General features: G+C 36.3%; 1 protein-coding gene across 6 annotated transcripts in view; it reads left to right on the forward strand.

Annotated features, from left to right (window-relative positions):
- Positions 1-21,892, forward strand: part of ESRRG (estrogen related receptor gamma) — a 595,005-nt gene that overhangs the window by 564,407 nt on the left and 8,706 nt on the right. For all 6 annotated transcript variants that reach the window (XM_007988442.3, XM_073011508.1, XM_037986155.2 and 3 more), the window contains one exon: positions 13,450-13,719. In XM_007988442.3, coding sequence (XP_007986633.1) covers positions 13,450-13,719 — 270 coding nt within the window. The remainder of the gene's footprint in view (positions 1-13,449; positions 13,720-21,892) is intronic.

Raw genomic sequence — 21,892 nt, forward strand, 5'->3', positions numbered from 1 at the left:
ACACATACAAATTATAACCCACCCTCGACTTTGTTTTCTATGTCAAGGAAATTATAATTGAGCTAGTCAGATACAATAAAATGCTAAAGAAAAGATAGTGAAAACAAGTCCAATATTTTTGTTATAATTACTCTAAGCTGTATCCCAAGCTTTATTCCATGTACTCAGTAAGAAATAGATATGCTTCCAGGAAACAATCAATGGTATTGTCAATTTAAATGAGACAATATGAAAAAAGAAAACCCCCAAACTTGTTGTGATTTACACGTAACTCCTGGATATTTGTTCCCGTCAAGTATTATTGTTTTTAAATTGACAATCATCATATAATGTTTTACGGATCTAAATATTTCATGGGAGACTAAAACTTCCCTTGGGCCTCCCCAATAATAAACTCTCAGCAGAAAATTTAGAAAGGATTATGTGCTTCAAGGAGGAGCTGGTGCTCAGAGTAAATTCTCTTGTTGAGGCATTTAGTCCCTTAATAGGAATTTTCTGATCTGCTGTCATTCTTGTTCACACACCGAGTGTCACTGCCTCTAAAACACTTGTCATTCTTTAATGGAAACAAAATAGTCATTGCAGCCAGAGCCGCAATGTCATTCCACTACCCCTTGCTGCGTCGGCAATAGTGAAAATGACAGAGCAGCTCTCAGTAGGGGTAATTAAAATGTAAATATTGATATTTTATTATTTGAAATTACTTTCCAGTGCGGCATTTAATATCTCTCCATCTGTGCGGCTCTGTTTAGCGGTCACTTTAGTGCAGCTCTGGGATACCAAGCAGCGGCTTGATCCCCGTTATGTCAAAATGCTTGTTGCTGCTTAATTTTGATATCTAATTAAGTGGAAAAGTACAGTCCACACTGTAATCCATGGCATCTTAACCAGCTGCTTGGGTATATTTAGAATTAATCTCCACTATGGAATCATCCTAATGTATGCAATTAAGAGTCTGCCGATGGCTAATTAGGTGTATTAGAATCAGACAGCTTTTTTTTTTTCCTCCATTTTTTTTCCCCTTTCATTTTGGACTGTTGCAGACAGAAGAGTCTCTGCCTCCAGAGGTAGTGTTCATGCTACTCAAATCTAGTTAGGAAACAGGGAACTTCCGAATATGGTAACCCTTGTATTTTTCTGCACGTGTTTCCTTGAATCAACTTGATATGAAAACTTCTAGGATTTCCTGGGTTTTTTTGCAGGGTTTCAGTGGCATGAAAGGGAATGGTCGCAGCCTAGGAGAGAGGTGGATACAAAGGTAAATGCACTCTCCAGCAGATCAAAGTGGGAAAGCTGAGAGGCACTGCCGTGGGTGCTCTCGTTCATTTGGGGAGGAGAATAATTATGGCATGAGAGCTTTTAACTGCAGCTGCATTTGCCTCCTCCGTTCTACTTTTGAATGGAGGATCTTCACAGAAAGAATTATTATAAGACGCACAGGTTTGGTTTGAATATCACATATCCGTAGTAAAGATATACCACCGGCAGCCTTTTACCACTGATAACGATTCTGCATTCATGTGGTTGAGGAATTCTGAGAGCTGTGTTGTTTGATGTTTTTGTTTTGGTTTCATTTTAACTTGGCTAGTCATCCAAGCTGGGGATAGTGTAGAGAGGAAGAAGGGAGGGCTGAGAGGAATCGAAGGGGTTGCCTCTATTGTCAATGAGAAGATAACTGGTCGCCTCCCCAGTGGAACGTATGCCAAGCCATAATGACTTAGCTCTGCTTGAGCCAGCAAACACCAGCCGTGAACTTGGGAGTAAATATTCGCAAACAGATCTTCATTAGCCACAGAGAAAAATAGTGTGGGAGCCTGACTTTCAACCGAACTCTCAGAGCTAGAAATTCAGAGAAGCTGTTTTTCCATGCTGTCCAGAACACAAATTATGCCTAGGTCTTTAAGCCTCAGTAGTAAGGATTTCTAATATTATTTGAACGTGGAGTTTCAGGGTCAGCGTGCTATAATTTCATATCTGTGACATGCATCTCATGGATAACATATTTCTTGTACGTTCTTTCATGAATACATATGGCACTTTGTTTTTAATGGCCTATGCTGTAAATCCTTTAACTTCCATTTATGCAGAAGACCTCCTGATTTTTTTTTTTTTTTTCCTGCCTCTCCTCCTCCTAGGGCATATGTTAGAGACACTGAGTTATAGTTTCTATTTTAGGAAAATTGACAAAAGCACACCTGAAGGATTTTCATTTTTTTCTGCTTTACTTGTAACTAGTAATAGTAAGACAAGGAGAGATAACGGTGTTAACTCCACAAACACTGAGTCTATAATAATTAGTGCTTTTATTGGAATTTGTATTTCTATATCAAGGGACAAATTAGGTAACTCTGAAAAGATTTAAAGTTATGTTTTTAAAGGCAGTACAGAAATTATAAGTGATTTTTCTTTTAGAGATCCAAGATAGAATTGATTCTTGGTCATTTCAGTGAAAGTACACAAGATAATCACAACTCCCTTTTGTACGTGGCAACTTAAATACAATTTTCAAATTTTTAGATTAACTCATATGAAATGACCCGACCCAGGTTCTCACAGTGCCTGCCATTCTGTGCTTAATGTGTGTGCAGTTGTGGCCTTCACAAATGGGAAAACTGTTACAGAAAGATCTTTTTGACAAAATACTCTGAGCCTTAAAGCCAGCAACTCTACCTTCATTAATGCAAGCAGTATTAGGAGAAATTTTGAACTTTGACCTTACTTGAATAGGCAGTGTTTAATCCAAAATCAGACTGGGGTCCATTGAGCACTTCTGTTTTCCTTCTGGTTTTGTCTTTTGTACTACATCAGTAAAGATAGCTAGATAGATAGACCTTAATATATCTATCTATATTTTAATCTAATTCTCTACAGCTTATTTCTAATTTATTCAGTGTGTGGAATGTGCTTTTTAAAAGATTCTTACTATATTAGACTCTAATGTTGGATTACAAATAACAGAAGTGAAGCAACCATAGCAGTTACTATTCTTTTTTCCTTTTTTCTTTTTCTTTCTTTCTTTCTTTCTTTTTTTTTTTTTTAGATGGAGTCTCGCTCTGTCACCCAGGCTGGAGTGCAGTGGTGCAATCTCAGCTCACTGCAACCTCCACCTCCTGTGTTCAAGCGATTCTCCTGCCTCAGCCTCCTGAGTAGCTGGGAATACAGACCCATGCCACCATGCCCAGCTAATATTTATGTATTTAGTAGAGACGGGGTTTCCCCATGTTGGCCAGGCTGGTCTCGAGCTCCTGACCTCAAATAATCCACCCTCCTTGGCCTCCCAAAGTACTGGGATTACAGACATGAGCCACCACACCTGGCCAGCTAAGTCACTAATTATAAATAATTTCCTTTAATTGTGGAATATTCCCAAGAAAAGCTGTTCAGTTCACCTTTAAAAATATTATTATTAAACTTAATGTGTGGGAAAAATAAAATTCATAAAAATTTATTTTATATTTTAAATATATTTTCGAGTTAGAAATATAGTGAAAATCAAATCTTAAAAAGTAGAAAGGAAGGCAGAAGTTCCAGTAATTTGTTGTCGTTTGAAAAAGTTAACCAAAAATTACAGCTAGGATTGCCTCTTCGACAATTTTAAAGAGTTTTAGAGGCATGCCTATCTCTTTTTGAAGCCCAACAAATGACATTCTCTACTATTAACTTATTGGTTAGTTTATTAAAACTTTGCATGACTTAAAAAGCATGTTTTTGATCCTAAAATTTATATTCACAAAATTCATCTGCTTGTGTTTCTCCTCGTATCTCTATTTTCAATGAAAAATTATAGTCTTTAACAGAATAAGTTTCTCATGAATCCAAACTCTCAGCTAGCCGTGAATGTAAAAACAAAGCTCATACCAAAACAATGTGATCCTGGTTCTGACCTATTAAAAAATATTTTTGGTTCCAGCTTCATTTCCTCAAAGTCTTACCTGATTTCTTTTAGATTTAAATAGATTCTGCTTGACTTGCCCAGATTATTTGCATAGAGCTATCTATAGTTAGGCTGGTTCCCACAGCAGGTAGAAACAGTTCCTCTTCAAAATTATTATGTAAGAATGGATATACAGACTAGTTTGATAAACCTGAAACGTGTCTAAGTGGCATTTAAATTACTTTAACACCTATGTGTACAGACATAGTGAAAGGACATAACAGACAAGAACCCTCTTTGCTGTTTGTAACTGTCTCATCTGCTGCTTTATAACAGGAAGGGTCCTTACTCCCTCAGTGCTGCAATGACTGTAGTGTGGCAAGTACTTCTGACACGTGAGCGTTTACCTAGTGAGGACCCATTGTTCTAAACTGGACTGAGAAGGAGACGCCTTATGTATGCATATTTGTTGCCTTGTCTCCTCTGCTATTTTTGATTCAGAGAGAAGCAGCACATAATGATAAAAATCCCAGGATTTCACAATCTTCTTGCAAAATTTTTAGTGTGGAAAATGTTCTTATGAGAAGCTCCTTCTTAGACTTAACAAGAATTAGGTTAGGACCGCCTAAAAATTTACATTAATAAATGTAGACACACAATATTTTATTCCTGCAAGTAGAAAGAAGCAATGAGCATTGAATTCACTAGATTAGTATTTCAGAGGTTTAAAATCTGAGCTACAGAATATAAATATGTGTGTGTGTGTATATATATATATATAGTCAAAATAATTATACAACCAGGATAGGTAGATAAATTAATGACAGTACTTATAAATAACAAAAAAGCAATTGTGACATTATCATGAAGTCTGTTGTGTATGGTCACTTATAAATATGGCAGAAGCACCTAGTCCATATGACTGAAACATCAACTTTACTTATAAATTGAAGAGAACCGACTGAGGTTAATAAATTTAGGCAGGACTTTATCAGAGTCTAAGTGGCTCCAAATAAAAATCCTATATACCGTATAGGCACTTATAAGCAAAGACTTTTATACAAAATCAGTGCCTTAATAAACATTCATTGTATTAATGAAAAAGCATTAGGCACCCCTTTTTGTTATATGTTTATTTATTTTCTGTGGGGGAGGGATCTGGTTTCTGGAATGGTCTTTTCGTTCCCTAACCTCCCATCTTTTTGAAAGCCAGTCAATGAGCTGCTGAGGAATTATCTGTTCATTCATTTAGCACATATTTACTGAGCACCGGCTGTGTGACAGGCACTGTTTGAGGAACTGGAGATATAGCAGGAAACAAATCAGAGATCTCTACCCTGAAGAGCTCATCTAGAACATGGCAAACCACTGTCGGTAGGATACAGATCTATCTATCAAGCAGCACATCTTACATCCACTCCCTTACTTCAGGGGTCACTTACACCCAACTCTGTGTCTCCTGCTTATGTCTTCATCTTCATCTTCACTTTTATATCTTACAAGCGCTCTTAGATGCTACCCAGTGGCAATGAGAAAGGAAAGAAATGTGTGTATTTGAGAATGATTTCACAAATATAAAAGAGAAAACTTGTTGATGATCAATGAAGGGCCAAGAGTGAGGCGGCCAAGAGTGAGGTGGCAGGTGGATGGCAGTGCTTAGGGAAGTAGTGGAGCTGTGGGTTTTGACATTAGGATTAGGAAAATGAGCTCACTTAACATGTTAGGACATCCATGGAGGAGTTACTAGGGGAAGATTTTTTAGGAAATATGCAGGAAAAGGGAAAAGGAACAAACAGTCAAAGAAATTCTATGTTCTACCAGAGAGTTTCAGTTTTATCTTGTAGGAGATATGGAAACCAAGAAAGCATTTTGATGAGTGGATGGCATAGGTTTTATATTTTAAAGATTGCTTGACTAGCCATGGGTAGGATGGAAGAAAGCAATACCAGATATAAAAGGATTTTGGTAAGGAGGCTGTTGAAATTTACCCCAAAAAGATGATGAAGGCCTAGACAAAACTGGGGTGGGGAGGGGAGGAGATAAAGTGATGGATATGGATACATTTAGGAGAATGTGTACAACCAAGCACCGAACTCTCCTTTTCTGCGTTGACATGTACTTGTAATCCATCCTTGCAATACTTTTCTTTTTTGGTTGTTATGGTCTTATCCACTTTTACTGTGCTATACAATCTTAGATGACAAAGATTATATCATGTTCATAATGCATATTCCAATGGTACTGAGCACTGAGTTTCACTTATAATAGATGCTATAAATACTAGTTGATTCGAATTTTGTCACAGTAGAACCATTGGAAGCCTAATAATTTAGGGCTGAAATAAACCTTCAAGAATAATTTTTCTACCTTCTAGTTTTACAGATGAGAAAACAGGAACCAGCAAAGTAGAGTCATTCCTCAGAGTTTCACAGTTCCTTGGTGGCAGAGTTGGCACCCGATTCTAGGTCTGTTTACTCCCATGCCATGGCTTTTGTCTGAGGTGCTCACCATTACCCAGACAGCCTTGTGCTTCATGGAATTAGCTCTGTTTGTTATTCTGAATTAGAAACTATTGGAACTGGAATATTCCTCAGAAGTGTGTAGTCTGTAGTTTGCAATTGACAGATAAGAAGGTCACCTGTGGGTCTGTATTAGTTTGCTAAGGCTGCTAAAACAAAGTACCAAAGACTGGGTGGCTTAAACCACAGAAATATATTGACTCACAGCTCTGGAGGTTGGATGCCCAAGAGCAGGTGGCAGGAGGTTTGGGTTCCTTCTGCAGGCTCTTCAGGAGAATCTGGTCCTTGCTTCTCTCCTGTGTCTCCTGGCTTCCGGTGGCCTCAAGCATCCCTTGGCCTGTAGGTAGTATTCTCCCTGTGTCCTGACATCGTCATCCCTCTGCACATGCCCATCTCTGTGTCCAAATATCCCCTTTTTATGAAGATAGTCATATTACATTAGGGCCTACATTAATGACCTCATCTTAATGTGATCATCTACAAAGACCCTATTTCCAAATAAGGTCATGTTCCCAGGTCCTGGAGGTTAGGATTCTAACATCTTTTGGGCGGGATGGCACAGGGGCAAAGTTAATACCATTGGTTGTAGTCAGGTCTCTAGACCTCAAAGCTGATTCCAAAGTGGGACTGGTTTTCTATGGACCACTGGTCAGTTCCCTGAAGCACTCTGTGATATTTCTTGACCTAATTCTACCAGTGCATTGGTAAAGCAAGTCAGATTCAAGCATAGATCCTTTGTCTTTCAAATCAGAAGTGCGGCTTCCAAATGGTGTTTTTCCCTATTCAGTGTCCATCTAATTCCAAAGTGAAACTGAAAAATGCCATTTTTAAAGATATTTTTTAGAGTCCTACATTATATGGCATTGCTTTCCTTTTTTCTTGATGGTCAAACAAATTTCAGTCACATCAAAAAAGAGAACTTTCCAGGCGGAACTTATTTTCAACTAGTAAAAAATAAAGGTTGTAGGAAAAGAAAGCCATTAGATTTCCCTCTTTAAGGCAGCTCAGCCTATACTTGACTCCATGCCCTCCAACAATTTTTCTTTCTTCTTGGCTTAGATGAAAGGACAAGAGAAGTAAAGTTGAGGTCAGGTAAGAGGGAGTTTGGGAAAAGCTAAGGGAATTATTTCAGATCCTCTCCAGTCATTCAGAAATAGTAGGTAAGTAGGGATAAGTAAGGACTTCCAAAGAGGCACTGCACACTCTGTATAGATGATCTTTACATTCTTATTAGGCATTCATCGGCCCTGTCTCTAGTACTTTTCAGAGTAGGTTGGCAGTTGTTAAAAAACCACCCACTTACAAGAAATGAAATGAAACAAAACAAAACCTCTTGTCATCATATTGAGTTTTTCCTGTATTGTCACTTGAAATATTTTTTCTTAGCTGCTATTATATTTTAAATTTTTCTAGAAAGCTGACTGGAAAACCAGGAATAATTGCTAAAGAAAGCAGTTCACCACTTCTATGGGGGCATGTTTTCAATTTCTGTTTGTATGATTGGGCTAATTGTAAACTCATTTGGTTGTTTATATAATCAGCATGAGTGGTCAGTGGTCAATTGGACCTGTAAATTCAGTTAACAATGATAATTGTTTTGGACTGGTAGATATTACCTTCGCGTTTCTGTTCTCCTGTCCTTTAGTTCCTCACAACTACTTAGATCATTTGCTCAGTTTTATAGAAGGTGGTCACTTCTGTGTTTATATACAAAATTGTATTAAAGCCTGAGTCCTGCTTTTTAGATTTTGGGAATATGTACTTTTCTTGTTTAACCACTATTTTAAAATAATAGTTCCATAAAATCAATGTGAAACCTACTTAAAGTATAAAAACAGAGCTAAAGAAATAGATTTCTTATGGAATCAACAAATGTTGAAATAAATGATTAAATTAGCTAGCAAGGGAGCTATTTTCCATTTTTGTCAATTATTCTTACATTTCACCCAATTGTGATTGAATCTAAATTATTGAAATCTGGATTATAGTCAGTCCAAAAGAGTAAAGATACAAAGAAGAGTATTATGGGTATTGTATCTAAGGCTTAAGCACAAACATAATATAATCATTATCATCCCTTTTAAATAAAAATTTTAAATAAATTTTAAATAAGATGCTTCTGATAGCACCATGTAGATGTTCCAGCTTTCGCTTCTGCAGTTAACCATCTGTAGATGTTTAAACTCTAGCTCCTACTGAGTTCCAGTTCATGAAAAAAAATCTGTGTGCATATATATATAAAGTCTCCTGCAAGGGGCTATATATATATGACTTACATATATATATATATATAAAGTTTCCTACAAGCCCCTGAGCTGTGTGTTTTGTGAATCATAGGACAAAGTGATATGTCTGCCCCATATGTGAAAAGAACATCTGGCTTAAAAATACAAAATAAGTTCATCTCTAACAAGGTTTATGCATCTGTGTGTCTATTGGTAGCCAAGACCAAATGTTAGTGCCACTGTTATTCTTTTATGCTCTGGGTCCTGTAAACATTAGGTTTATTTGTACGGGAAAGAAAAGAATCTAGCTTACGTTGCATTGCTCAATCAGCTTCTCAAAATGAACTTCATTTGTGATCTCACTGAGTCATTATGGCATAATTATAGTTCTAGTATGATATGCTATTTGTTGAAAAATGTTGAGTTTTTTTTGTGTGTGGAACAGGAAAACTACAGTTCAAAAACTGTGATCAGTCAAATCAATGCCACGATTAACTGGTATTAACGGATGCCCTGAAGATTTAAAATGCTTGCTCTCTATTTCAAGAAAGCAGCCGAGAAGAAAATGCCTAGCAGGGGTTAAACCCAAATGCCTGCGTTGCAGCCTATTTCTGTCAACACTCTGTTCGGGAAATAAACATTTATGCTTTCTGAAATGAAAGTGTATTTTTGAAGACTAGCCGTCAGATATTTTTTGCCCTTCACACTTTCAAACGCTTAGCCTTTTTTGTAAGTTGACTGCAAAGTGCATCAGTTTGCCAGGCTAAAAAAAAAAAAAAAAAAAAAAAAAAGTGCTTGACGAGTGCCCATGGCACCACTGTCAACCTCCGAAGTTTCCAGTAGAAGAAGGCAAGACGGTTGGCACAAAACATGCTTTCTTCAAGCCTATTACCTCAGGGGTACCTGCCTCTTGAGAAGCTTTTCAATCCTTCCAAATGATGTTATTCCCAACTGTCATCTGGTTTATTTGGAGCACACTGTATTGCAGATAAACATGCTATTTAACTGCGGGTCAAGGTAGAGAGTCATTCTGCAAGCAAAATGCCTGAGATACATTAAATGGCACTGGCTCTAGGACAGAGATGAAGAGAGATCCGAGTTGTCAGTGATATGCACGGAATGGGCTGTAGTTGGGGAAGAAAAAATGTGCCATGGTATCGGTGTATTTTAAAAAGCTGTAATACGGCTGAACATTTAAAACTATAACCTGTCACACACCAAAGATTAAGGTCTCAGGATGTACAAAACATGAAGTTCAAATGACACAACTACGAAGCATATTTTATTTCACTTGGGAAAGAGGTTTCTCTCCAAAGATAGCTAAATATTACAGATGATGAAGACCTCTAACTCATAGCCCAAGAGCTATAAAATACTGTTCAATGCCTGGTAAAAACACAAACAAGTAATTATCTTTTGGATACAAGCATGTGTAAGCCAATAGAGCAATTACGTTTTAAGAAAATTCCTCCTACTCAGCTTATTAAAACATGCATTTTCATTTAGGCCTCGGTTATTTAGAATTTTAGACATTGCTCAGGTCTATTGATAAAAATGTTATTTTATCCATGCATTTTTATGTATGTGCAACATAGCTAATACTCCTAAAGAAAAGGCAAAATAATTTTATGTAATTAAGATAAAATTTCTATTATGTATTTGGCCTCCTTAGTGACCAGATGAACGTGACTAACTCGTAACAAGGCTGTCTAACTGCTGCTCAGGCATTTGAGCAGGAGAGCTCTTTGTACTAGTTTCCAGACTGCAGTGGTGTGGTAGGAAAGGGTTAAAATGAGAGCCAGCAATTTCTAGACCAAGAAAAGATAGACATTCAGACTTTTATTTTATTTTGTAAGCATAGATTGTCCTTTTTCCTTTGGATTTGCAAAAATTATACTTCCTTTAATCAGCTGAAATATACTTAAGGATATCAATCAAGCAAGCATGTCAAACCTTTTGTGCCATATCCATCTCCTCATGCTCCCTGACCAAAAAAGGAGAGCTTTTTCTTCCCCTTTTTTCCTTCTCTTTATTTCATAGAGAAGCAAAAGGAAAAAGTTAGGGTTACAGGAAAGATACACACACACACATGCACACACGTACGCACACACAACCATCAATATAGAAGAAATAAATTGCAGGATCAACTTTAAAAATGAAATTTTATTGTTTTTTGGTTAATTAAACCCCAAAGAAATGTGTGAAATGTTATGGCTGGAACATTGTTAATTGTAAATCACAGGGACAAAGGGGGCCCGGTGCAACTTTAAAGTTTCCGTGCACGTAAATGTCGATAGCGTGCCTTCTCCATCATCAGCACTAAATTCACATTGATGCCTCTTTTCTTCTCCGTATTGATCCTTCCATGAGAACGTAGATTTGTATCTGTTAATTAATGCGTCCTGAAACAGCGTTTGTATTAATCAGGCAGATAAGAAAAATTGGATGCCTGCACCCCCCTGACAACCGTAAAAGTGCTGGCCCTGATAAAATCATGGATGGACCTCAATAAAAAAGTTCCTCCTTCCACTCAATAAACTAATCATCCTGCTTTTAATTATTCGGCAGAAAGATGTGTGGAGATTGGAGAATGTGTAAATCTATTTACTAACAGCAGTGTCTGGGAGGGAGAATAGGGCTGTCACAGGAAGGTGCTGCGGGCTACACGCTCTGTCCATCTGCTGCTGCAGAAAAACTGCGGCTTGGGAGCATGAAAAGGAACAAGAAAACTAAGGCAAATTGAAAAGACCCATTCATTTTTGCTCATAACTTTCCAGATGATGTTTTTTGTCTTTTAATTTACACAAGAAATTTTTACTTAGTATGTTTTCTTGAGGTCGATATTTGGATTTGCATTGCACCTTTTTTCCTTGGAGGGGGATAGAAAAAAGAGCAATGTGGTTTTCTGTTTGTTTGTTGTGAATATAACATTGCTGAAATTAAAAGCATCTGGAGCCTAACCTATTTAGGTTAAATAATTAGTTTTCTCTGTTGAATCGCTGTTTAAAATGTTATCAGCTTTTATATCTCTAAGAGGATATTTATTAATTTAACCCCAAACGCAATGACAAAAACAGAAAAAGAAAAAGACTTACACAGCCAGTCCAAAATAAATCCTGCCAAATAACATGTAAGCACCGTGATAAACAATGAAAGAAATGCATTTTTATATATACCTTAAAGACTCCCTTAAGAAAAGCTTGACTCATCCCTTCTGATGATTTTATTAAGCACTTATAATTAATGGTACCAAATGGCAAACCACTATTTTTCACCAATAGGTCAGGAAATCATTTCCTTTTCTTTACTGTGCTGTAGTTTCTAATATCATATGGGATATGCACAATTTGATATGAATGAAAAGGACAGCAACAGTGACCATAAGCAGTAGCCTAAAAAGGTTGGTCACCAGTGGCTATTTATGATTTGGATAATAATGTCTAGAAAGGGAGTAAAAATAGATTTCTTAAGTTGCATTATTAAAAATGGCCCTTCCTTTCTGTAGAATTGCTGGTGGCAGGACCTTAAATGATGGTACCACTGTCCTCAGAAGCCATGAGGTGGGTGGTTACCCTTAGAAGTCTTAGGCAGACACTTGGAAATAAAAGTGAAGTTTTAAGAAACATTTCTTTTTTAGGACTTGGGAAAAGCTTCTGATCATCAAGTATCTTCACTTTAGAATACAGATCTAGTTCCTCTGATATATAAATATATATCTTCACTCCTAAGTAGGCTTAATTGTACTGCTTCCTCTTTCTCTATTGAACAGCATTTTCTTTTTAATTTTTTTGCATATATTTTCTCAAGCTCAGAGGGACTTTAAATATGCATGTATGAATGCATCCCAGATTTGCAGAAAAGAATTGATCACATAGGTAATTCAGATAAAAATAACATATATTAATCATACAGCAACACGTACTGAATTGCAGATTATAACCTAATGTTTAGGTAGGTGATATTTTATATTTCTCAAATACAAAATTTAAGATACAAGTTAGTTTCTCTTGGTCAAGGTGAAAGAGCCAGTAGCTGAGTGGAGCCAGTATTTACATTCAGAATCTGACTCCTTTACACCAAACCCTGTTACCTTTATTTATATTTAACTTTTTAAATAATTGGATCTTAATAACAATAGTGAATGGGACTTTTCTATTTGGTGAGGAGGCCAGGCTGCTAAGTATTCCACTTTCTTTTATACCAATTATCACTAATTTTAAAAGAAATTCATGTTAAGTATCAGTGAGGGGAAATAGCCAATTAAGAAGGCTCACCTAGTTGTAACTCATCATCCATTGTGCTTGTAACTATTAATATTATACAGAAATGTTTCCAAGTTGTGCTATGGCCTAAATTGTTTGTTTACCTTTTATTTTTAGCTGCTGCTTCTCCTTCTCTCCTTCTCCTTCTTCTTCTTCTTCTTTTTTTTTTTTTTTTTACTTTTATATTGTTTTCCAATAGTAGTTTTTAGAGATCAGATAGTTGAAAATCTGACTTCTTATAAGAGGTTCCTAAAGACTTCAACCAGAAATCAAGTATATTTAAAGATTACATGGTATTTTCTTCTTGAATGAAAGAAAACAACATCTCTATAATATTCCCCTAAGCTGTGTCTATAAAACTTATAGAAAATACCCACAAATTGAAGAAGCTGGTTTGTAACTTTCACTTTGCTGTTCGCAAAGTGATCCAGGGGAAATTTTAAGAGCTTCTAATCAAAGCTCAGCATAATTTTGAGCACTGATGCAGAAGCCAGCTACCATATGAAACTAATGTTGCATTATGAAATTATGGCTTTAAAGTAACTTGATCTGCCCATCTTTCCATGCAGGCTTCTCCACGCTGTCCCTGGCGGACCAGATGAGCCTTCTGCAGAGTGCTTGGATGGAAATTTTGATCCTTGGTGTCGTATACCGGTCTCTTTCGTTTGAGGACGAACTTGTCTATGCAGACGATTATATAATGGACGAAGACCAGTCCAAATTAGCAGGCCTTCTTGATCTAAATAATGCTATCCTGCAGCTGGTAAAGAAATACAAGAGCATGAAGCTGGAGAAAGAAGAATTTGTCACCCTCAAAGCTATAGCTCTTGCTAATTCAGGTTGGCATACTGACATAGTCATTGTTACATTTTTTAATATGTCAGTTTTACCACTCTCCTAAACTTCTTTAGGGATTTGCAAGACCTAGTTTGTAAGTTTTGTATGAGTCAGCAAAATTATAATCAGTATAGCTTTCTAGTGAAAAGTTAGAAATAAGAAAAATATACTTAAAGGGAATTAATTTCATTTGACTTGCTTATTGAATGCTTTGAAACTTTTATCAACTAATGCATTTACTGATTTGGATTGCAGCAAAGCAAAAGCTCTTGTAGGAATAGCATAAATGGACACTCCCGGGACAAAATTAGTTCCTTTGTCTTTTATGCATAAGTTAAAACGAGGGAATTGTTGAAACACGCAAACCATTTTTCCCTCAAAAATGCAAATTATGCAATTGGGAAAATGTATTTAGTGTTGCTTTGAGTTTTGGTTATCAAACAACACTGTTTTCTTACATTCTGGAGTTCTTTAGAAGTCAAATTCTGTCTATGCAGTAAGGGTTAAGAATTATGGGAATAACTGTTCTTTACATTTGAACTGAAACGTGCTAAAACAGAGAGCAACTTCTAATAAGTAAAAATCGTTGGTGCTTTGTTGTTTTTCCCTTTATGCCTCTCTTAATGCTTTATTATGGTCTTAAGTCTCTTTTAGCATTTGCATAAAGTTCAGGATAGATCCCTCGTTAATGACGTGCCGATCATTAGATACCTGTGTGTCAATAACATGCTCTGATGCTATGTACCATTGACAGTCACACCGTGCCCCTCCATCTGCTTTTGTTTTGACCCTATCTTTGAACTTTATCTTGGTTGCCGGCCAGTAGTTTTCCCTTTAATTACAAGAAGGAAACTGTCAATAAAATCTGTTAAATGGGATGCAATGAGTGGCTTGAATGGGCGGACGGCTATTTGTTCAAATTCTGCAGCATTCAAGGTATTGACAGTTTGTTTTCTGGGGCCATATGTGACGATCAATCTCAGGCTGGGCTCAGCCGCGCTGAAAAATGAAAAACCAGATTGCTTTTGCTTACTTGTGGATGACGACTTTGTGATTTGGCGCGGTCCTAGTGAGATGAGACCTTCTGCCCAAATTGCCCCCATGAGAGCCAGGGACGCGTGACTGTTTTTAGAAATAATTTTTAATTGATTTTGTAATTAACAGTTCATCTACAATATTGATGCATGAATCCTTGGACTGATAGGAGGGAAATTGTTTTCAACAATGAAGTTGTACTTTCCTATTTGTCTTCATAATGGAGTTTAGCATTTCACAGTTTTAATTGTGAATATAACCCTCTTCCTCACCACACCATGTGCCTCTCTTCTTCTACTCTCCTGTGAAATTATAAAATATGATTTCTTATGACAAACCACGTTGTGATTATAAACCCTGAAGAATCCCCTGCCCTTCCTCTCCAGAAGATCAGAGTGAGAGATGGGGTAGAAATTTTCTGAGGATTTATTAGTTTGTATGGACTTCGCATTATACCATCTCTCATAATTAGATGAAATATTTTACAACAGTGGTTTTGGGAAAAATTTTTATTTGGCAATCATGAAACAATTCTAATTTAAAACATTTACTTGGTTGTTTTTAAAATATACTAAGCCTGTGTTATATCTTTTATGTTTCAAATTGCTTTTTAAAATTATTAACTAACCATGAATGCTGAGCAATGCTAAAATTTTATCAACAAAATTGCTAAAATTATATAATTTTAGATATTGGATGTATACTTTATGACTAAGTATTATAATTTAGAGTTCCTGAATTAGTAGCAGCATTTCTGTCTCTGTTGCAAAAGTGGGCAAAGGATATGAACAGACATTTCTCAAAAGAAGACATTCATACAGCCAACAGACACATGAAAAAATGCTCATCATCACTGGCCATCAGAGAAATGCAAATCAAAACCACAATGAGATACCATCTCACACCAGTTAGAATGGCGATCATTAAAAAGTCAGGAAACAACAGGTGCTGGAGAGGATGTGGAGAAATAGGAACACTTTTACACTGTTGGTGGGATTGTAAACTAGTTCAACCATTATGGAAAACAGTATTGCGATTCCTCAAGGATCTAGAACTAGATGTACCATATGACCCAGCCATCCCATTACTGGGTATATACCCAAAGGATTATAAATTATGCTGCTATAAAGACACATGCACACGTATGTTTATTGCAGCACTATTCACAATAGCAAAGACTTGGAATCAACCCAAATGTCCATCAGTGACAGATTGGATTAAGAAAATGTGGCACATATACACCATGGAATACTATGCAGCCATAAAAAAGGATGAGTTTGTGTCCTTTGTAGGGACATGGATGCAGCTGGAAACCATCATTCTCAGCAAACTATCACAAGAACAGAAAACCAAACACCGCATGTTCTCACTCATAGGCGGGAACTGAACAATGAGATCACTTGGACTCGGGAAGGGGAACATCACACACCAGGGCCTATCATGGGGAGGGGGGAGGGGGGAGGGATTGCATTGGGAGTTATACCTGATGTAAATGACGAGTTGATGGGTGCAGCACACCAACATGGCACAAGTATACATATGTAGCAAACCTGCACGTTGTGCACATGTACCCTACAACTTGAATTTTAATAATAATAAATAAATTTTGAAAAATTAAAAAAAAAAAGAAGTATAAACATTAATATTTCTGATAGATAAATGTCCTAATCCACATATTCTGCTTCTGGGAGAGGAAGTGACTACCTCACAGCAGTGACTGATGATTAGAAAGTGTTTAAAGAATTCGTTCATTTATTTTTCATGTCTAAAGTCAGAAATGGTCAATAAGCTCCCCTTTCTTCTCTTATCATGGTAGTTGAGTACCATTGCTTCTTCTAAAAAAAGGTCTCTGTCCCAAAATATTCTTGCAGGTGATTCCATCTTTCATTTAGTCCCTTAATACCAAGAAAGATCAATTGAATCAGAGTCCATATTCAAGAATAACTGATTAAGTACTCTAAGGACTATTTTAATCTCTAAATTGTGCCACCTGTACTGTGTTGTGTAACTGTGGCCTTTTCTTCACCCACCTAACCTGCAAGCCCCATCATTTTAGTTTGGGGTAAACAACTCAGAAAGTCAGTTTCTTTCATACTGTTAATATTATGTTATTTTATTCCATTTTTGACTGTTATTTGGAGCACAGCAATGAAGTTGTAGATCCAAGATAGAGTGTAGACTCAAACTTGCTTAGATCCAATGTAGGTTTCTTAAACTGCCCATGCACATATCAGTTTAAAAATATTTTAATACTTTAGACACTCTAAAGGGCTTCTATTTTTGTTGTTGCTGTTGTTGTTTCTGTGTGTGTGTGTGTGTGTGTGTGTGTGAGTGCGTGCACGCGCGCGCGGGCATGTGTGTTTAGGAATTCCAGATTAATATAAGTAACTTTTTGTGCAAAAATGAAAATCTATTTCAGTGTAATTTAAGTAGATATTTTAGCTTTTCCTGCATAGATGTAGGTGTTAACAACCATTGTCTTGTTTATTTAAATTTTAGCTTATTTTAAATATCGGTCTTTATTCAGTAGCTATAAATGTTGTGCTTGTGCTTGGAAAACAGGCTTCCTGATGATGTCTACCATATTTATTATTATTATTATTATTATTATACTTTAAGTTCTAGGGTACATGTGCATAATGTGCAGGTTTGTTACATATGTATACTTGTGCCATGTTGGTGTGCTGCACCCATCAACTTGTCAGCACCCATCAACTTGTCATTTACATCAGGTATAACTCCCAATGCAATCCCTCCCCCCCCTTCCCCATGATAGGCCCTGGTGTGTGATGTTCCCCTTCCCTAGTCCAAGTGATCTCATTGTTCAATTCCCACGTATGTTTATTGCGGCACTATTCACAATAGCAAAGACTTGGAATCAACCCAAATGTCCATCAGTGACAGACTGGATTAAGAAAATGTGGCACGTCTACCATATTTTTTGTAGCTTTGTTTCTGTCATAAGTGAATTCAGAAATACTTATAACACCAGAACATCCCTGGAAACTCTATCTTCATCTGTATGGCCAAAACAACAATATGTCATCAACTGTTATAATTCTACAGTTTTCACATTCAAATCTTTGAAAACCCTAAATAATAGTTTCAATTACTTTTGAAGATAAGAAACTTACAGTCTCATTTAAGCTATACATTATCTTATTTTTGATTATTAACAACCTCTTGAGTAATTATTACATCCCTGATATATCTATGTGCAATTGAATTTTAAAAGAAAACTCTAGGTCACAATTTTAATATTGTAATTCTTAGGCCCCAGTTTTTTCATGTATGTAACAAGAGGTTTGACTAATATCAAATTCTTTCCAACTCTGGAATTCTGTGATTCTATAATTAATTTCATCTGTGTATTAGAAAATATAGTAAAACATTTCTATAAGCACCTCGGTAAGATTATATGATGGGATTTGTTTCTCTTCATTGGATCTTTTGATTCTTATGTTAAGAATTTGTTTGAAATTGTATGCTGTAAGGTGAAAAGCAGTTTAAGCTAATGAATCACTTTAGTCTGACCGTTCTCTGTTGCTCAAGTCATAAGCCCTTCAATCCCTAAATCTGCCACTCACATCCCAGTCTTTGTCACCCCTGCCCCGCCCCGGCCTGAAGCCAGGTGAGCCTAATCCATTCAAGAATAAACATGTTTCAAGTCGAGTTTTCTTTTTAACTTCTACACATTATTTCCAGAATAATAGCACCTATTGACATCAATTTAAAATCATAAATAGCTAGAATGACCTCATGACAGCATTCTGTTGTTCTTAAGGACAATTGGTTATGTATGCAGAGTTGTATAATTTCAAGGTATAGAAAGTTTATGATTGCTGTAGGATACTGGAATGGGCACCATATTTAATTAGGATATTTGGACCCTCATATAGGTTTGGCTTAGTGTGTTTTCATTACCACTCCATTAGGGGAGCCTTTTTAGATATGGTTTTCCTGGTAGCCCCCTAATTAAATAGTAATACCTTCTGTTTAGGATATATATACACACACACATATATATACACATATGTATACACACATCCATGCATATATATCATGCATATCATATTATATTATATATACACATTTTACCTAAAAAGAGTAGTGTTTTCTACTCTCTAATTCCAAATTTCACCTCCTTTGATAATATGTCGCTTAAATACATAACTGTTTTCTCATCTGTAAAAGAAGACAGGTGAATTAAGTATTGTCTAATATCCCTTAAATGGCCTAAAAATTTTAGATTTATTACTTTTAAGTAAAGGTGGCCAGTTTGGTTTTATACATTTATATATATATAGGTGCATATATGTGTGAATGTTGTGTGTGTGTGGGCGGGGGGGGGGGGGCGGTATGTGTGTAAAGTAAAACTAGGCCTTAGTCAATTTTACAAAATTTTGGCTAAATTAGTTGATTTGATATTCTGGAGATAGTTTTAGCTGCTGGTCAAGAGAATATCCTTTTTAAGAATCTTTCTGTAGACATTTCCTTTTTTAAGCTTCTTCTAGGGAATCTTCTTTGAGTTCCACAACATACCTGTGCAGTAGACATGTCCAATATCATTTTACAAGTATGTGAAGAAAGCTGATAATCATGCATGGCTATTATGAGGCAGAAGGTGGGACCTTCCGTCCTTTGCTATCAACAAGCTATTTCTATTCCACAAATAATTATATACATGTTTTTAAAAGGATTAATGCAGAAGACTTTACCCATTATAATTTCACATCTGGGAGCCCAAATTAGTAGTTTTAATTTGATTGAGAATGTCATGCCCACTTCCTTTACCTTGCCATCTTCTAGGAGTTAGAAGACTATAAAACTACCCAAGAAAGTAACAAACAAAATTGGACATGAAATGCTTACCAAGAAATTATAACGTTTTATGAGAAATGAATATATGTAAGCTTTGTGTGGCAGGTAGAACTTTGTTCCTGATTTTTACCCAGAACAAACCATAAGTAATATTGTCAGGTAAATAAGAAATCAAAATTATAACCTTTCATCTCCTAGTTTACTTTTCATTGGTTTTTACTCAAGTCTGCCTTCACTGAATTATTTTAATTCTATTTAGAATAATATATTTTGGAAGTGAGCTTTTTAAATTTAATACAACCCTTAAATTTTAAACATATTATAGTATTGCAACTTTTAGGTAAAAACATAAAAGCTGACTCTTAAATTTTTTTTTCATGTTCAATGATCACTGTGTCTTGGCATGGTATAGGAAATATTTGCTGCAGGTAGCTTTGGCCTTCCAAAGACATTTACCTGAGTAAATACCTGGGTAATATGTGCTTATTATCTGGGCAGTAAGCACATAAAATACTCTGCAGTTGCTTACTTCCAGGAAATGATTATAGCATAACATTGTTTTCATCTATATATTTTAAGATAATGAACTCTGTTACGAAAGGTCATTAGCATGGTGCAGATCATCTATGATGTTGTGAAATGCTGAACTCTTCACCAACCAAATTGATATCAACATTCACTTACCCAGTATACTGTAATTGTCCCTATGACTTTTGGCAAAATGAGTTAGAAACCCCCTGGAAAAGTATAAGATATGGAGAGAGAGACAGAAGGCCTTAAGTAATTATAGAAAAATAGAAAAGATCTAGCAGGTAAATCCCATATTGCAAGGTAAACATAACAATTTAAACAGTAATTTGGGACTTGTAAGGAGCCTGAAGGAAAGAAACTAAAATCACGACCACGGAGGTTTTCTGTGGGTCAACATTTTATATGAATAGAGTCGGAGTGATTTGTGTGGCTGGTGTAAATGTCAAAGAAAGTTAGCTGTTTAGCCACAGCAAGAAATGAGGAAAACAGGCCTTCTAAAAAAACTAAAAGTATCTTAATGGAGAGCTCTGAAATGGAAAGTTCTATTTATTGTCACCATGGTTAAGCAGAAAAATCAGAATTATTATTACTATTTTCAATATTAAAATCATAAGGTTTCTGGGTTGGAAGAAACCTAAACATTTTTTTTTTTTTTTGATTCAGCTCCCTACTTGATATGTGAAAGGCTTCCTTGATATTTCTGCCACCTGTTTCTACAGCCGCCATAGAATTCTGCTTGATTCTTTACTTTCTAGAAGAGACCATTCCATCAGAAATTTATCTCTCTCTCTTTTTATCTATATCATTTTAATGCAAAAGAAAACACACAAAAATATAGACCTTAACGAGTGTATGAGTTTCTTATGCTACACTGACAAATGACCGTAACTTGATGGCTTTAAATGACACATATTTATTCTCTTACAGTTCTGGATGTCAAATGTCGATCAGTTTCACTAGGTGTAAGACAATGTATGACCAGGGTTTCACTCCCTCTGGAGACTCCAGGGAAAAATCCGTTTCCATGGCCTTTCCCAGCTCCTAGGGCTGAATTCCCTGGCTCAGGGCACCCTCCTCCATCTTTAAAGCCAGGAGTAGCATTTTGCTTCAGTGGTAACATTGCCGCCTTCTTCGTTTGCTTCTAAGGACACTGCTTTCATTGAGTGCCCACCTGAATAATCTAGGATAATCTCCCGTATCAAGATCCTTAACTTAATCACATCTACAAAGTTCATTATGCCATAGCAGGTAACATTCACAGGTATTACAGATTAGGACCTGAATATCTTCATTTTTCAGCCTATCACAATGAGTACATGAGCAAGATCAAGAATAAAACTTGTGATGTAACCCCTGAAAGCCCTTCAAGTGTCTCGTTCCTATCTCAGCCCCTTCCCTTCCCGCAAAAGTAACCACTATCCTCTCCTGAGTTTTATAGTCATCACTTCCTTTTATTATAGTTTTTTTTTAAAAAATAAATGTGTATACTTAGCTACTACAATTTAGTCTTGCTCATTTACCCATAAAAAAATGGATGAATTTTTAAGTCAGTACTCCAAAGTTCCTCCTTCATTTTATTTTTCCTACAATTTATTAGTTAAAGATGCCAGGGCATTTGACCTACAGGGTTTTCCACTGTCTGAATTTTGAAGATTGCATAGTCTTGGAGAAGTTCATCATGTTTTTTCTGCCCGTTGCATTTTGTGCAAATTGGCAACTGGATCTGGAGACTTAATCAGACTCAGGTTTTATCCCTATGGCACCTATAAGTGATGTAGTGTTCATTGC

The sequence above is a fragment of the Chlorocebus sabaeus genome, chromosome 25 (genome assembly GCF_047675955.1).
Source record: "Chlorocebus sabaeus isolate Y175 chromosome 25, mChlSab1.0.hap1, whole genome shotgun sequence".
Classification (NCBI taxonomy): Eukaryota; Metazoa; Chordata; class Mammalia; order Primates; family Cercopithecidae; genus Chlorocebus; species Chlorocebus sabaeus.